We start from the raw sequence: 16,170 nt of genomic DNA, 5'->3' as shown, positions 1-16,170 counted from the left end.
TGGACATCCTTTGACTGTCACCACACATTGCGGATGAGAGAGAGGGAGAATTGTATCTTGCTTGGAAACTTCCATGTGCTTGTGTTTGAGAAAGGAAGTTTGTGTGGACATTCTTTGACTCTCACACCGTGAGACCGTGATGCCAACACTATTACAATCCGACAGTCATTTGGATTCGATGATGTGGCTATAATGACCTTTGAAAAGTCAAACTAGCAAAATTGCCTTTCGAGAATGGAAGGACAATATATCTGATATCAAGCGTAAAATTCATGTCTACATCAGTTTTAAATTAAAAAAAATTAACTTTTTCTTTTCGAAAAGGACCTTGTCTAATCAAATCGAACCAAAAAGGGATTAACTTATCTAAACTCGTCCATTTCATGCTTTGATTCTAGTGGAGTCAGAACTTCGTAATTGGGCTCACTAGATCGGTAGTCAGCTCTCATACAGAGATTAGTTATAAAAGAAGAGCAAATTTATTAGATATATTGATCTCAAAGATTGAGAATCCGTGAAAAAAAAAAAAGATTAAGAATCCGCAATCAATTTTCTCATTTTCTTACTAATCCACAATATCCACTTTTTATTAAAGAAGAAAAAAAGTTTCATTTTTGATAAAATGACTTTTTAAAGTTAAGTTATTCCACAAGAAGAAAATAAAGGATCATTAAATTTCCTTACCATTCCGTGAAATGTCCCCCTCTTGCTTTTGGCTGAGAATGCGTGCCACGAAGGCTGGTTCTGCTAGAGAACAAAAGGAAGGAAGGCAGGAGGGAGAGGATCAGATGCAAATTGTTTCAAGCAGCAGCAGCAGCAAAGAAGAGAGAGAGAGAGAGAGAGAGAGAGAGAGAGAGAGAGAGAGCCACGAAGGCTGGTTCTGCTAGAGAACAAAAGGAAGGAAGGCAGGAGGGAGAGGATCAGATGCAAATTGTTTCAAGCAGCAGCAGCAGCAGAGAGAGAGAGAGAGAGAGAGAGAGAGAGAGAGAGAGAGAGAGAGAGTGCGTGCCACGAAGGCTGGTTCTGCTAGAGAACAAAAGGAAGGAAGGCAGGAGGGAGAGGATCAGATGCAAATTGTTTCAAGCAGCAGCAGCAGCAGCAGAGAGAGAGAGAGAGAGAGAGAGAGAGAGAGAGAGAGAGAGATGAGATGAGAGTGGCCAATCAAGGAAGATGTACAAAGAACTTGTGGCTGAAAGATGGGGCTGGTCCAGGATTGAGCAAGCCAAGGCTCTTTTCGCGCTGGCGCTGTAACATTGTAATGCTATGAAAAGAGTCACGAGACTTTTGTTGCTTAGAGCAGCCGATTTGCCCTCTTTTGTTTTCATCTGCGCGAAGAAAACATGTGAATTTTTCTCTCTTTTTTTAAAGGCCTATGTTTGAGTTGCGTTCAATTTTTCATCTCTGCCGGCCGAACGAAAGGGAGGGATGAATGAGATTTCGAGGTGGATGGTGGCATCATATTTGGATTCAAAAGTAAAGAATATAAACTTTGCCTTGCCAGATCCGGCGAGCTCGAGGCTCGCCGGCGTCGGGGGAGCTCGAGCTCGCCTCTTGCGGAACCGGCGAGGCTCGAGCCTCGCCGGGCGTCGGTGAGGCATCCCCTAGCCAAATATGGCGAGCTCAAGCTCGCCCAACGCCGGCGAGCTCGAGGCTCGCCTCTGGCCGTCTGGCCATCGCCGTGCCGACGCAAGCCTGAAGGAAGGAGGAAGGAGAAAGAAAAAAAAAAAAAAAAAAAAAAAAAAAAAGGAAAGAAAAGAAAAGAGAAAATTAAAATAAAAAAATTATAATTTCGATTTTTACAAAAAAAATATTTTTATAAAGTTAAAGAGGGTAGAGAGAAATTATAAGGTTTTTGTTGAAAATGGGTTCTCCATCCAACCCATTTAAAATCTACTTAAGACCCACCTATCTTGAACCTTTAACTATGAAACCCATTTAGCTACTTTTTGTAAAAAACAAGTGACCCATTTATGATTTAAATGGGTTATATATGGATTTATGACCCATTTTAACACCTCTAATCATGGTTGAGCCTTCAAAAATGATGGAACAAGTCTTGACGAGGCCATCCCTCGCCCAGATCTGGCGAGGGCCGGCCTAGTCTGTGACGCCATAACTGCGACAGATCTGGCTCCAAGGTCTGTTGTGTGGCCATGGCTTCAAGTTCTGTCAAGAACGCGGCCATGGCTCCGCGGTTCCAGATCTAGATCCTCTGGCTTGTGCGGTGGAGACAGCCGCACCGGTTTCTCAAGTGGCTGGGCAGGCAGTGGCCGGAAGGAGGAGGAGGGCGTGTCATCCATGGCCGAGAAACGATTTGCAGAGGAGAGGAGAAGAGTGGGTGGTGCAGGAAGTTGAAAAAAAAAAAGAAAGATTTTTATTTTTTATTCCACCTCATCCAACACGTGTCGATCTATTATTGGATATAAATAAAAAACGTGCGCCACGTCAACAATTGGAGAAAGAGTTGGATTGAGTTGAGTCCTTTGACCGGTAGGTCCACCGCGGAGTTATCAGGTCTCTCGTAAAGACGTGGTCTATCTATGCTTCCATTTGAAGAAAAAGCTAAGAGTATAAATAGCTCCTCGGTTCTTCCTTCTTCTGCATCAAATTCAAGTTCCTCCGCTAGTAAAAAGCACTTACGTATATTCCTTATTCTCCACAAATTTCTGGTTCGATTCCTTTCCTCTCCCAAGACAAAAACATGGGTGTCACCACATTTACCCAAGAATTCACCACTCCCATTACTCCATCTAGAATGTTGTTCAGGGCTTTGATTGTTGATTCTCACTACCTGATTCCCAAGATTGCCCCTTTGGGTATTAAGAGCATTGAGTTTGTTGAAGGAGATGGAAGAGATGGAAGAGCTGGAAGTATTAAAGTCACCAACTTTGCTGAAGGTTAGTTTATAATGATGCTCAAAGAATCCCATTTGTTTCACAATTATATGGATGTCTCTTTATATATATACCTTCTATAGAATGCTAGTTAATATACCTTATATATTATAGGTGGTCACTTAAAGTTCTCGAAGCGCAAAATCGATACTCTACACCAAGAACTTGGTCTGTAAGTACACTTTGATTGAAGGTGACGTGATATTTGACAAGATCGAATCGATTGTGTATGAGGTTCAATTCTTGGCTTCGAGCGTTGGTAGATGCCTTTGCAAGATGATTGGTGGGTACCACACAAGAGGGGATGTGGAGCTTAACGAAGATGATATCAAGCAAGGCAAAGAAAAGGCTATGGGACTCTACAAAGTCGTTGAAGAGTACGTATTGGGTAACCCTAATGTCTATGTTTAAAATGCAACTTCTTGTGCCATTTCTGTCATGGGTCATTTTGCTGTCTTTTCCCTCATCTGTCACGAAAAGGGGTATGCAAGCGTGCTCTATTGTAATTTTGAGTGTGAATGGTAATTCTGGGTGTGATTAATAAATTTCCATTGGAATCGTTGATGTTTTAATATCAGATTGAAGAGTTCTCATAATTGACTCATCACGCTTTCATTTTCATGTTTCCTATATTGATTTTTTGATCATTCAAATCAACAAATCATCCCGTGTTAACTCCTATATTTCGCCAGCAAGTTCATCATGCATTTCTTTTTTTTTTTCTTTTTTTTTTTTTTTAATGAAAATCAGTTCCAAAATCAAATCTGCTGGTTACGGTGGAATTTGACCCTGGTAACAAAACGTCAGTTTATACGTTCGTGCATTCCTTCCTCCACATCGCCCTTGAGTTATTATGCAAAAAAAGAACCCTAGTCATTTTGCATCAATACACTAATCTTATAGATGAGATTCGATCATTTGAGAGACTCTTGTAAGATTCTTACAGTTGAATGAAATAATATTGGGAGTTTCTCACAGTTGAATTTTGGGAGATTCTTACATGATTTTTGATTAATTTAGCAACCCACCAAATTACACATCATATCCAAGTGTATTAATGGTTAAGCTGTAATGACATAGCACTATAATTTCTAAAGAAATACACTTGACAGCCATGATCATGAAATTGGAAGACTTCTTATTCGGTGTCCAACACGCATTTGTTGTTACTGCACTACAATTTGTAATTAACTAGATATCCACTTAATTGTATATTTAATCATCACCTGTAATTTACTAATTTACTAATCAAACGTAATTAATAGTTTCATTTTCCATTATAGATTTCTGGAGTTTAATTTTTGGAGAGATATGATGATCCCCATAGTGGTAGATTGCACGTCTCAATCTTCCCTATAATGATTCTGAGCTGCGAATCCAACCACAATTTCCCGTGTCTCGCAAAATCATCGGGAAAAAAAAATATCCTCCCTGTCGTCTTATCATCTATAAGTGGAGCAAAATGAAGGCTGGCGGAATTTAATTTTCTTAATAAACCGCACAATTTAAGTTGCATAATTTAGAATACCACTGACATAATTCAGTTTAGAATTTGTTAAGATCACCGCTTGCCGCAAAATACCTCATCACTTTTTTATGGACCCAAAAGATGAAAAATAATTCAGTTCAGTAATACAAGTTCCTTTCTCTCCAAAGCCTCTCTCTCTAGAAGTTTTCTTTCTTTACGGTCCAAAAGTGCCCTGTCGCCGCGCGGTCACGATCCCAATCGATTGGTCCGTGACGGATAACTGTCGGTAGCCAAGACACTGATTAAAAGACTCGTCTTGCCACACTATACAAGACATCATTCTATAGTTGTACCGCACTAATCCAAAGACCAAGCGACCGAGTTACGCCGAATTCCATAACGGGAACATGCCTAAAACAATCGATACCCAGCCAAGACCCCGGGAGTCGAAGCCCCATTTACCTGCCTTCTCATCAGATACTTGATCCCGAACGCCAAGTCCCTGATCGGCCACTTCCCCAGGGTCTCCGAGTACGTGAACCGGAGCGTCTCCGCCAGTGTCGCGATCGCCTCGAACAGCGTTGCCGGCGCCTGGGCCAGCTGTCGCCGGGCGATCCGCCTCTTCGATGGCCGGCCCGATCGCGACGGATCCTCGGCAGCCCGGTCCCCGGCGTCGTCCTCGCCCTTCGAGGCCAGCGTCCTCTTGATGACATAGCACAGGAGCACTGCCGCCCCCGCCGTGGTCGCCATCGTCCCCGTCGCCATCGGTCACCAGCACTGGCGCCCACTGCCGGAGACGGACTCGAGCGACGAGCCTGAGGTCCGGAATACGGCTTGCCAGCGAGCGAAGAGATGGAGGTTCGATTCTCGGAGGCGAAGGAAGGAATGTAGCTCCGAACTGGTGGAGGCTCGAAGCTCGAAGAAGGAAGGAATGGAGAGAGAGATGACTAGAGAGAGGGGAATTTACTGAAAAGTCCCGCCCTATCGTGAGAGCAGTGCGGACTTGATGCAGGGGTAATATAGTCATTTCGGGTGAGCCAATCGCAATTATGAGGAGCTGTTTTGGAGATGGGAGTGGACACGGGACAGTGGCGGGATCCAACTTGGGCTTTGTGGGCCCAGGCTCGGTGGGACCAACCACTCCTTAAACCGAAAAAAAGGATGAGGAAAAACAGAGCCTTGAGTTGGAGAAAATATTCGGTGGTTCCAAAACGCCAAGTTAATTGCTGATGTGGTGCGCGTTTTTTATTTATATCCAATAATAGATCGACAACCAGGATTCACCAGTCACCATCCTTTCAACATGGAAAGGGGAGGTGAGGGGTTCAAATCCCCACCTTAGGGGGATGAGGTGGGGAAGTAAATTTCGGGAGTGGATTTCGACTTCCATGCTTTGTAAGAGCGGGGCAAAAGTTTGAGAATGAGTGTAGAGGGGATGGGGTGGGAACAAGTAGGTTTGGAGCGAGTTTCGATTTCTCACGCTCTACAAAAGGTAAGGCAAAAGCTTGAGAGTGAGTGTAGAGTAGGCGTAGAGTAGGGTGACAAAATAATAAGAATAATAATAATAATAATAATAATATATCGACAAGTGTTGGATGAGGTGGAATTAAAAAAATAAAAATCTTTTTTTCTCTCTTCATCTTCCTCCCTGACAGAGAACACTAGTCCGGCCACCATCTCCGCCCCTTCCGAGGTCACTTGGCCGCATCTAGATTTGGAACCGCGAAGCCATGGCCGCAATGGACACGGCCAACCTTTAGATCTCGTCGACTCCCTCCTCCAGTCATCCGAGCCGGAAAAGCTAAGCGCTAAACCTTCTATAAATCTCGGCCGAGCCATGGCGAGCAACTCCTCCTCCAAATCTCCGTCGAGCCATCATGGTTAGAGTCGTTAAACGAGTGAGTTGGGTCGGGTTTGGGTCGGATCATTAATGGTCCAACCCAAATTGACCCATTAACCCATTTATGACCCATTTATGCATAATGTAAATTTTCTGACCCATATTCGACCCAACCCATACCCAACCCATACCCGACCTAACTCATATTAATAAAAATTTTCATATTTAACCAAATTTAGAAAAACTTATTTCTATGTTTTTTTTTTTAAAGATTATATTACTAAAATACTTCCAAACTTATTTCTTAATGGACAATTTTTAAAATTATATTACGAAAATATTTTTAGACAACAGAAAATTTAAAGGACAATTTTTATAATTTTTAAAATAATTATTTTAAAAATTGAATTTTAATTATTTTTATTTTTTAAAAATTAATTTCTAATTAATTTTATTTTATTTTTTAAATATACTTTTCTTTTTCTTTTTTCTTCTCCTTCTTCTTCTTCTTTGGCCGGCCGTCGACCACAACGATGGCCGGCGATCGCCATAGGCGAGCCTCGAGGCTCGCCGGATCCAGTGAGCTCGAGCTCGCCGGCGTCGGCGAGTCTTGAGCCTCACCGGTGTCGAGTGAGCTCGAGCTTGCCCCTCACCGGTACTAGCGAGGCTTGAGCCTCGTCCAACACCGGTGAGCTCAAATCTCGCCAGATCGGCGAGGTCGGGAGCCTCGGCAAGGCCTTCGCCTCGCCGATTGGCGAGCTCGAGCTCGCCCGACGCCGGCGAGCTCGAGGCTCACTTGGCGGTCGCCAGCCATCGCCGTGCCGGCGGACCGAAAGGAAGAAGGAGAAAGAAAAAAAAAAAAAAAAAAAGGAAAGAAAAGAAAAGAGAAAATTAAAATAAAAAATTATAATTTCGATTTTTACAAAAAAATATTTTTATAAAGTTAAAGAGGGAAGATAGAGATTATAAGGTTTTGTTGAAAATGGGTTCTCCACCCAACCTATTTAAAACCCACTTAAGACCCACCTATCTTGAACCTTTAATTGTGAAACCCATTTAACTACTTTTTGTCAAAAACAAGTGACCCATTTATGACCCATTTTAGACCCATTTTAACACCTCTATTGCGGAGTACCTTGTGGCCAACTTTGATGTTTGCACCTAAATGCTTTTCTCAAGATCCTTTTGGAGTTAAGACGAAGTAAAGTGAGTGGAAAGTTTGTAGTGAATCTTTTGTTTCCCCTTTGTGGCTCTGCCTCGGAGCCTTTGGGTGAGGAAAGGTTTTTATGGTGTGATTTCTATGTTATATAGGGGTTTGATGGTTGTGTGTAAGGCCATGCGTAGAAATAGAACTTGAAGGAGGAATGAGCAATCCAATAAATTATGGATTTTGCCCAAGAAAATAGCTCCATTTGTAATCATGAAGGTGAATTTTCACTTGACTTCTAGATGAGTTGCATAAAGCAGAGATAGAGGGCAAAAGGATGCGCATTTCATTATACATTCGCAAACTAAGATAGATTGTCGTCAGATGAAAAGAAATGCAATTTAATGGGACAATTGGTATAATCTGGCAATCCAGAAAATAAAAGAAGTGGTAGTGAATCATTTTGCTTTTGATGAGAATACACTGGGACTCTTTTTTTTTATCCAATTTGATTTATAAGAAATAAATTTTTTCCATTAACTGTATTAATCATAATTGAACAACTTAACATGGATTAATTAAGCTATAGTGTTCTTCTTTGAAAATCATGGAAGGCAAGCATTGTTTCCCAAATAAAAGGGAGAAAATTTAACTACCACAAAAGAAAAATAACAGGTAGAAAAAATTTAAAAGATGTAGAACAACGGTCATGATAGGGACATTTGCCTATGTGAGGTAACCTAAGTTTTCGGTACGGTCATTTCGATTCCATGACTTAGCTAGAGTGGCAATTGAAAAGTCAAACTAGCAAACTGGCCTTTTGTAAACAGAAGCACAATATCCAGAATAATAATAATAAACAACTCAGAAGCACAATAAATAGGATCCACTTTGATAAAAAATAAAATAAAATAGAAAAGCGCTCCGCCAATGTCCCTTTTCTCCCCCAAGAAATAACTTTTCATTACATTCAGGATGCGATACCTGCATTAGAATAATAAATTAAAGAAGACTACTAATATAATATTTTTAACTTAGATAGGAGTTTGTAAAAAATAAAAGGTAGCTCCTATTTGATTGAATGCCCGATTTGGAAGCGCATGAGTAGCTCCATTATTAGGTTCATGTGCCCAAGCCTTACTCCAACTCGTATTGTGTTGAAGTAGGAAGTAAGAATTTGGAGTTTGGGACACTTGGAGTGCCATAACTTAGCACGGGAGGACACTTAAGTGCCATAACTTAAAACGGTACACTTGAGTGCCAGTTTGAAGTTAAATGGAACACTTAAAGTGCCACTTCAGCGAAAATCCGGCCAAATGACTGACGTGGCAATTTTTAGCAAGTTTAGTTCAAAACGGCGTCGTTTTGCGCGCCGATGTGGCGAAAATGCAAAACGACGTTGTTTCGTGTTTGATGTGTAAATAATAATATAAAAACTAATTAAATTAGATTTAAACTTAATTTTATTTAAAATATTCTAAAATTAAAAAATTTAAGAAAAAGAAAAGAAAAGGGGGAGGTTGAAGGGGGCGGTTGAGGGCCGAGCCCTCGCCATTATCGCCTCCCCGTCGTCGCCAAGAAGGGTCGGCAACAAGAGGGGGAGGGTTTGCGGGGTCACCGACCCTCGGTTGACCGGGCGGCGAGGGTCGCAAGCTCTTGCCGAATCGTGGCGAGGGCTGTGACCCTCGCCCCCAGATCAGGGCGAGGGCTCGCAGCCCTCGCATCGGGGTCGGCCGACCTCGCCGGCCCTTCTTGGTGGTGGCAAGGAGGCGGCGAGGGCTGCGACCCTCGCCCACGCGAGCCCTCCCCCGATATGGGGCGAGGTCGCGGCCCTCGCCACCTCCTCGCCGCCGCTAGGAAGGGTCGGCGATGGAGTGGGGAGGGTTGGGGGGGGTGCCGTCGTCGGCCCTTCCCGGCGACGGCGGGGAGACGGCGGCGGCGAGGGCTCATCCCCGGCCCGCCCCTTTGACCCCCTCCCCATTTTTTTAATTTTTAGAATATTTTAAATAAAATTAAGTTTAAATCTAATTTAATTAGTTTTTATATTATTATTTACATGTCGACATGAAGCAGTGTTGTTTTTGCATTTTCTCGCCACACCAGCGTGTAAAACGACGCCATTTTGGACCAAACTCGCCGGAAAATTGCTACGTTAGCCATTTGGCCAAATTTTCGTCAGAGTGGTACTTAAGTGTTTCATTTAACTTCGAAACTGGCACTAAAGTATATCATTTTGAAGTTATGTCACTTAAATGTCCTCCTTTGTCAAGTTATGACATTTTGGCTGTTCTTCTGCCTAAGAATTTGCGATGAAATAGAGACATTAATTAAGACATCGCAATCAGTCTTTTCTGATGCCGGGGGACTGAGCATAAATGCATGCGAGAATAAGAGCTGCTGCTTACACTTCCATCAACGAGTTCCAACGTTTTTTTTTTGTCCAATGTTGGACTACTTAGCCACTAGTCAATCATGCAAAATACCCATAGTTATCCTTTCATGCACCATCTAAGTTAAAAATTGGACATTTATTTGACGGTCGCAGCCAGAAGTCTGTCCTTTCCCCAAGGGAATCAGCTCGTCAACTTATTTCTGCGTCCGTCCTTGATAGCTCAACCAACGAACATAGAGTTATGCCTTAGCAAAGGTGGTTATGGCTGTTTGGTATTATGTTTAAAATTTGTGTATGAATGAGTTCACGGTATAAAAATTCAATTTTTTATTTTTTGACAAAGATTATATCCAGACAATTTGGAGCTGAGAAAGAGATTAACTTAGACTCGTCTATTTTACGCTTTTGCTCTGATGAAAACGGATGATTAACATTATGACCAAAATATTCTATTTGAATTACTTTTTCTAGAGAGGTGGAATAGAGTATCGTGATGGGCCCATAATGTCTGCGAAAAATTATAATAATGGCCAGACAAAAGAGCTTTGACCGTAATTTGTCCTTTAGCCTAACCTTCCCCGTGATCGGTGACTCCAGCCAATAAGAAAAATAGAAAGGCTGGAAAGCAATTCGGCTGGGTCCAATTCGGCGTGCTTTGACCTTGAATGATGGAATACTAAACAATGGACTTCGCCTATAAGTACCGAGGAGTTCTCTTCATCATCTTTATCAGCTCAAGCCTTCTCCTTTAGCAATCACACCAAACCCTTCCACCACCCCCTCTTGAGTTCAGTTCTCTTTATCTCTTACAAGGCCAACATGGGTGTCATCACCTATTCGCAAAAGATCACAAGTGTCGTTGCACCGTCAAGGATGTTCAAGGTTTTGTTCCTTGACTCACAGAATATGCTACCCAAGATTGTTCCCGAGGGCATCAAGAGCATTGAGTTCATCGAGGGAGATGGTGGAGTTGGTAGCATCAAGCAAACCAACTTCAGTAAGTCAGATCATACTCATACTTCTACCATGTCAAGTCTATATATAGACCTTAGAATTAATAACTAACTTCTTCGCTTTAATGAATTTGCATAACAAGCTCCCACATCAAGTACATCAAGCACAAGATCGATGCTCTTGACGCTGGTAGCTTTTACTGCAAATATACTATGATTGAAAGTGATATCAAATTTGACAAGATTGACTTGGTTGTGGAAGATGTGAAATTCGTTGCGGCTGGAAGTGGATTGCTTGGGCAAAATCCATAATTTATTGGATTGCTCATTCCTCCTTCAAGTTCTAATTTTTTGCATGGCCTTACACACAAACATCAGACCCTTTATACCATAGAAATCACACCATAAAAACCTTTTCTCACCCAGGCTCTGAGGCAGAGCCACAAAGGGGAAACAAAAAATTCACTACAAACTTTCCACTCACTTTACTTTGTCTTAACTCCAAAAGGATCTTGAGAAAAGCATTTGGGCGCAAACATTAGGGTTGGCCATGAGGTATTCCTCAACAGCCTTGTACAATCCCATAACTTTATCTTTACCTTTCTTGATATCCTCCTCCTTTAGCTCACAACCTTCCTGAATGTGGTACTCGCTGGTCCTCTTACAAACGTATCCGCTATTTGTTGTGACAAATTTCACTTATTCCACAATGAAGTCAATCTTGTCGAACTTGATATCGCTTTCGATCATAGTATATTTGCAGTAAAAGCTACCTGCCTTGAGAGCCTCTTATCTTGTGTTTCATGTACTTGATGTGGGAGCCTATTATGTTAATTCATCAAAATGAATAAGTTAATTCATAATTCTGAGGTCTATATATAGACTTGCTACGGTAGAAGTATGAACATGATCTAACTTACTTTCACCAAAGTTGGTTTGCTCGATGCTACCAACTCTGCCTTCTCTCTCGATGAACTCCACGCTTTTGATGCCCTCGGGAGCAATCTTGGGTAGGATGTTGTGGGAGTTAAGGATTAAAGCCTTGAACATCCTCGACGGTGTGACGGCACTTGTGATCTCCATCGAGTAGGTGACAAAGAGAACGGAACTTAAGAACGGTGGTGGAAGGGTTTGGTATGATTGCTAATGGAGAAGCCTTGAGCTGATGAAGACAAGGAAGAGAACTACTTGGCACTTAGCAAAGTCCAAGGCTTAGTACTTCATCATCAATCAAAGTTCCGAGCACTCCAAATTGGACCGAGCCGAATTACTTTCCAGCCTTTCTTGTTTTCTTATCGGGAGGAACCACCAATTATCTGGAAGGTGAAGAAAAAGGCAAGTCACGGCCAAAGCTCTTTTGTCTGGCCATTATTATAAATTTGTTACAATTAATAAAAAATTACACATTCATTTGCAGACACTGTGAGCCCAATACAATATTCCATATTCCATACCAGGTATGCCACCTCTCTAGAAAAAGTAATTCAAATCAAATATTTTGGTCATAATGTGAATTATCCGTTATCAGAAAAAAAAGAAGAAGAAGTAAACTAGGCAAGTCTAGATAAGTTAATCCCTTTATTCAGCTCTGAATTGCCTTAATACAATCTTTATTGAAAAAAAAATTGAATTTTTTTATATCATGAACTCATTTAGGTCCGGATTTTAGACTTGATATCAGATAGCCATGACCACCTTTACTAAGGCATAATTCTATGTTCATTCGTTGCGCTGTCGAGGACAGCTGCAGAAATAAGTTTAGGAGCCGATTCTGTTGGGAAGATGACAGATTCCTCGCTCTCACCGTCAGATCAGGGGCTAAAATTTAATGAAGATGGTGCATGAAAAGATAACAAAGGAGCTGCAGGTATTATTACATGATCAACTAATGGCTTAGAGCGCGCATGATAAAATTTCTGTTTCTCGATTTCTTTATTTCTCTATTCCCCGGAACAGGTTTGGAACAGAAATCCGTTTGGTAACACAATTTAATTTCTCTATTTTTGAAACAGATTTCTATTTCAGAAATAGAGAAATTGAAGAAATCAGAAGCTGAAATTTTTAACTTCTCAGTTTCTGAAATAAAAATCAGAAACTGAAATCAAACCATATAAAAGAACTTTGTGCTTTCTTGCTAACTTAATTCACTCATAACTACAACTTGACAAATTATTGCTAATTTTCTTTTTCTTATTTTGCTCGTGTTTTTTTTTTTTTTTTTTTTTTGCTTTTTTTTTTTGCAATTTTTTTGATAACTTCCTCTTTAGGATGAAGGCAATTGAATGAGTCCCCAATTTTAAAAACGACCAAAGTTCTTAAATGCTTACTTAAAAACAATGGGGTTTTTTCCTCCTAGAAAAGGCACGCGCATGGCCGTTAAAGAAAAAGTTCTTACGTAATAGATTAATAAAAAAAGTGCCTAGAAATTTAACCTTATTTTTTTTACCGATTCAAAATTCTTGCAAAATCAAAATAATTAGATTGTTACACAATCTTGAATTTTAATTCGAAGGCAAGAGATTCAAGAGAATCTCTCTCTCTTTGCTATGCAAGGGCCATTAAAGGTTCATTGAGTAACAATAAAGAAATTAGAGATGAGCAACTTGATCGATTCAATTCGAGAATCAAAATAAATTATCCTTCCCCTGATTGGTTCCTAACCATAAATGTTACTTTAAGGTAGAATTCTTATATATTCCTTTACATTATTAATTTTATTTTGTTGATAATCTTGTATAATACTAGTTTTTTTATAAAATGACAAGGCTATATAGGTGCCATTGATGGCACCTATATTCATGCTTCCGCAATACTTGTTTGAACCTACGCATGATGAGCTTGCAAACAATACATTGACCAAGGAGGGAAACCAAATAAATACGCTTAGGAAAACAATTGCTAATAAAATGGCAAGGGATAACAATATGCCGGAAATTCCATGAATTTTGTTTTCAACTTTTGTAATGTATTAGTATTATTTCAACTATTATTTTGTATTTGAGGATTTCCTATGTTTTTTTAGTATTATTTCAACTATTATTTTGTATTTGAGGATTTCGTATGTTGTTATCTAATCAATTTCTATTCCTAGAAATAGAAATTTTGTTATGTTATCAAACGGATTTCTGTTTTAGAAATAGAAATTTTGAGTCGTTATCAAACATGTTTCTTTGCTCATAAACTTGTATGGGGAATAGAAATTAAGAAATTGATTTTTGGCCAGAAATCAATTTCTGTTTTAGAAAGGCTAGAAATCAATTTCTGTTTCAGAAATTTTGTCATGCTTGATCTTAATAGTCAAAGCTCGGACATGAAAGAGCGTTGGAAGGGGAGGTGTGAGCAGCTACTCTTCTTCTTGCCTGCAATTATGCTCAGTCTCTTGGCATCTAAAAGAAATGTTCAAAACCGATTGTAATGTCTTAATTGATGTAATCCAACAAAAAGTTCTTTGCCCTCATAGTATATGACCTTTCATCATAGATTCCTGCTTCCTATTTTAACACAATTCGGGTTGGAGTTAGGCTTCAACCCTTAAACCTAATAATGTAGGTTTTGCATCTAGGAAAAAAAAAAGACAATAGAGGAGCGCTATTTTTTTAGAGATAAATTTATTGAAAATCCTAAAACTTGTCACCAAAGTATATTTTGAGTCTTAAAACATTCAAAAAGTGCAATTAAATCATAACACTTATAACAAAAGTATAGTCAAGTCGTAAAACTTTCAAAATGTGTAATCAAATTCTAAAATTTATTACAAAAATGTAATCAATCCATAAAACTTTCAAAAATGTAATCAACGGAGAGATTTGATTGGACTAATTTGATAAATTTTAGGACATGATTATACTTTTTTAAAAGTATTAGAACTTAGTTTCACTTTAATGACAATTTTAAGGACTTTCAATGCACTTTTTTTTTATTAAAAAAAAAATCAAAGTGGATCCTTTTAATGTACTTCTGTTTCCGAAAGACAATTTTCCTAGTTTCACATTTCAAAGGCCACTATAGCTAAGTCATTGAAACGAAATGACTATACTCTAATGAAATGCTCTCGCTTAGGAAATGCATTTATTTTCATCAAATCAAAATGACTAGATCTAGGCGAGATGTGGAAATGGATTTTTTATTTATTTATTGTCCCATTAAATTCCATTTCTTTTCACCTGATGACAATCTATAAAGCTTAGGAAATGGATAATGAAATGCCCAATTTTCCCTTGCACTTCTTTTTGCCCTCTTATCTCTTCTTTATGCAACTCATCTATGAGGCTAGTGAAAATTCACCTTCATGGCCATAAAGGAGATCTCTTCTTGGGCAAAATCCATAATTTATTGGATTGCTCATTGCTCCTTCAAGTTTTTTTTGGCGTGGCCTTACACACAACCATGAAACCCTTTATAACATAAAAATCCCATAATAAACTTTCCTCACCCAAAAGCTCCGAGGCACAACCAAAGGGGAAACAGAAGATACAATACAAACTTTCCACTCACTTTGATATATCATAGCTCAAAAAGGATCTTGAAAAAAGCATTTAGGCGCAAACATTAGGGTTGGCCACAAGGTACTCCTCAACAGTCTTGTACAATCCCATAGCTCTGTCTTTACCCTTCTTGATGTCCTCCTCCTTTAGCTCACAACCTTCCTGAACGTGGTACTCGCTGGTCATCTTACAAACACATCCACTACCAGCCGCGATGAATTTCACTTCTTCTGTGACAAAGTCGATCTTGTCGAACTTGATATCACTTTCGATCATAGTATATTTGCAGTAAAAGCTATCTGCATCGAGAGCCTCGATCTTGTGCTTCGTGTACTTGATGTGTGAGCCTATTGTGTAAATTCATTAAAGCAAAGAAATTAATCCTTAATCTTGAGGTTTATATATAGACTTGACATGATAGAAGTACAAGTATGATCCGACTTACTTTCACCGAAGTTGGTTTTCTTGATGCTACCAACTCCGCCATCTCCCTCAATGAATTCAATGCTTTTGATGCCCTCGGGAACAATCTTTGGTAGGATATCGTGGGACTCAAGGAATAAAGCCTTGAACATCCTCAACGGTGCGACAGCACTTGTGATCTCCATCGAGTAGGTGACGATTCCCATGTTTGCCTTGTGAGAAACAAAGAGAACTGAACTAAAGAGGGGTAGTGGAAGGGTTTGGCGTGATTGCTAATGGAAAGGGCTCGAGCTGATGAAGATGATGTAGAGAACTACTTGGTACTTATAGGCAAGTCATTGGTTAGTATCCCATCACCTTCCAAAGTTCAAAGCACACCGAGTTAGACTAGTCGGCCTTGATTTAAGCCTTTCTTCTTTTCTTATTCAGCGGCGCTGTCCGTCATCTAGAAGAGTGGAACGTGGATATCATTATCAAACTGAAAGAAAATTATTATATACAGCTGCTGGATTATTGGAATTGACCTTTTATTGCTCTTTTACTTTCATTCAAATCTCGCTTCTTTTTTA

General features: G+C 39.9%; 3 protein-coding genes across 3 annotated transcripts; 1 reads left to right on the top strand and 2 right to left on the bottom strand.

Moving 5' to 3' along the window:
* The first annotated feature begins 2,701 nt into the window (after positions 1-2,701).
* Positions 2,702-3,305, top strand: LOC108954822 (major strawberry allergen Fra a 1.04). Its single transcript, XM_039300165.1, has 2 exons — positions 2,702-2,897; positions 3,088-3,305. The coding sequence occupies exons 1-2, from the start codon at positions 2,702-2,704 to the stop codon at positions 3,303-3,305; spliced, it is 414 nt and encodes a 137-aa protein (XP_039156099.1).
* A 7,884-nt stretch (positions 3,306-11,189) lies between these two features.
* Positions 11,190-11,777, bottom strand: LOC108954824 (major allergen Pru ar 1-like). Its single transcript, XM_039300164.1, has 3 exons — positions 11,615-11,777; positions 11,468-11,516; positions 11,190-11,370 (listed from the first exon to the last, which is right to left on the bottom strand). The coding sequence occupies exons 1-3, from the start codon at positions 11,775-11,777 to the stop codon at positions 11,190-11,192; spliced, it is 393 nt and encodes a 130-aa protein (XP_039156098.1).
* A 3,291-nt stretch (positions 11,778-15,068) lies between these two features.
* LOC104415201 (major strawberry allergen Fra a 1-3) lies at positions 15,069-15,884 on the bottom strand. The gene is made up of 2 exons (XM_010026453.3): positions 15,624-15,884; positions 15,069-15,525 (listed from the first exon to the last, which is right to left on the bottom strand). The coding sequence occupies exons 1-2, from the start codon at positions 15,805-15,807 to the stop codon at positions 15,230-15,232; spliced, it is 480 nt and encodes a 159-aa protein (XP_010024755.2). The 5' UTR covers positions 15,808-15,884; the 3' UTR covers positions 15,069-15,229.
* Between the last annotated feature and the right edge of the window lie 286 nt (positions 15,885-16,170).

Source organism: Eucalyptus grandis, chromosome 8 (genome assembly GCF_016545825.1).
Source record: "Eucalyptus grandis isolate ANBG69807.140 chromosome 8, ASM1654582v1, whole genome shotgun sequence".
NCBI lineage: Eukaryota > Viridiplantae > Streptophyta > Magnoliopsida > Myrtales > Myrtaceae > Eucalyptus > Eucalyptus grandis.
Note: the sequence above shows the minus strand (reverse complement) of the source record. Positions and strands in the feature narration are given on the sequence as shown.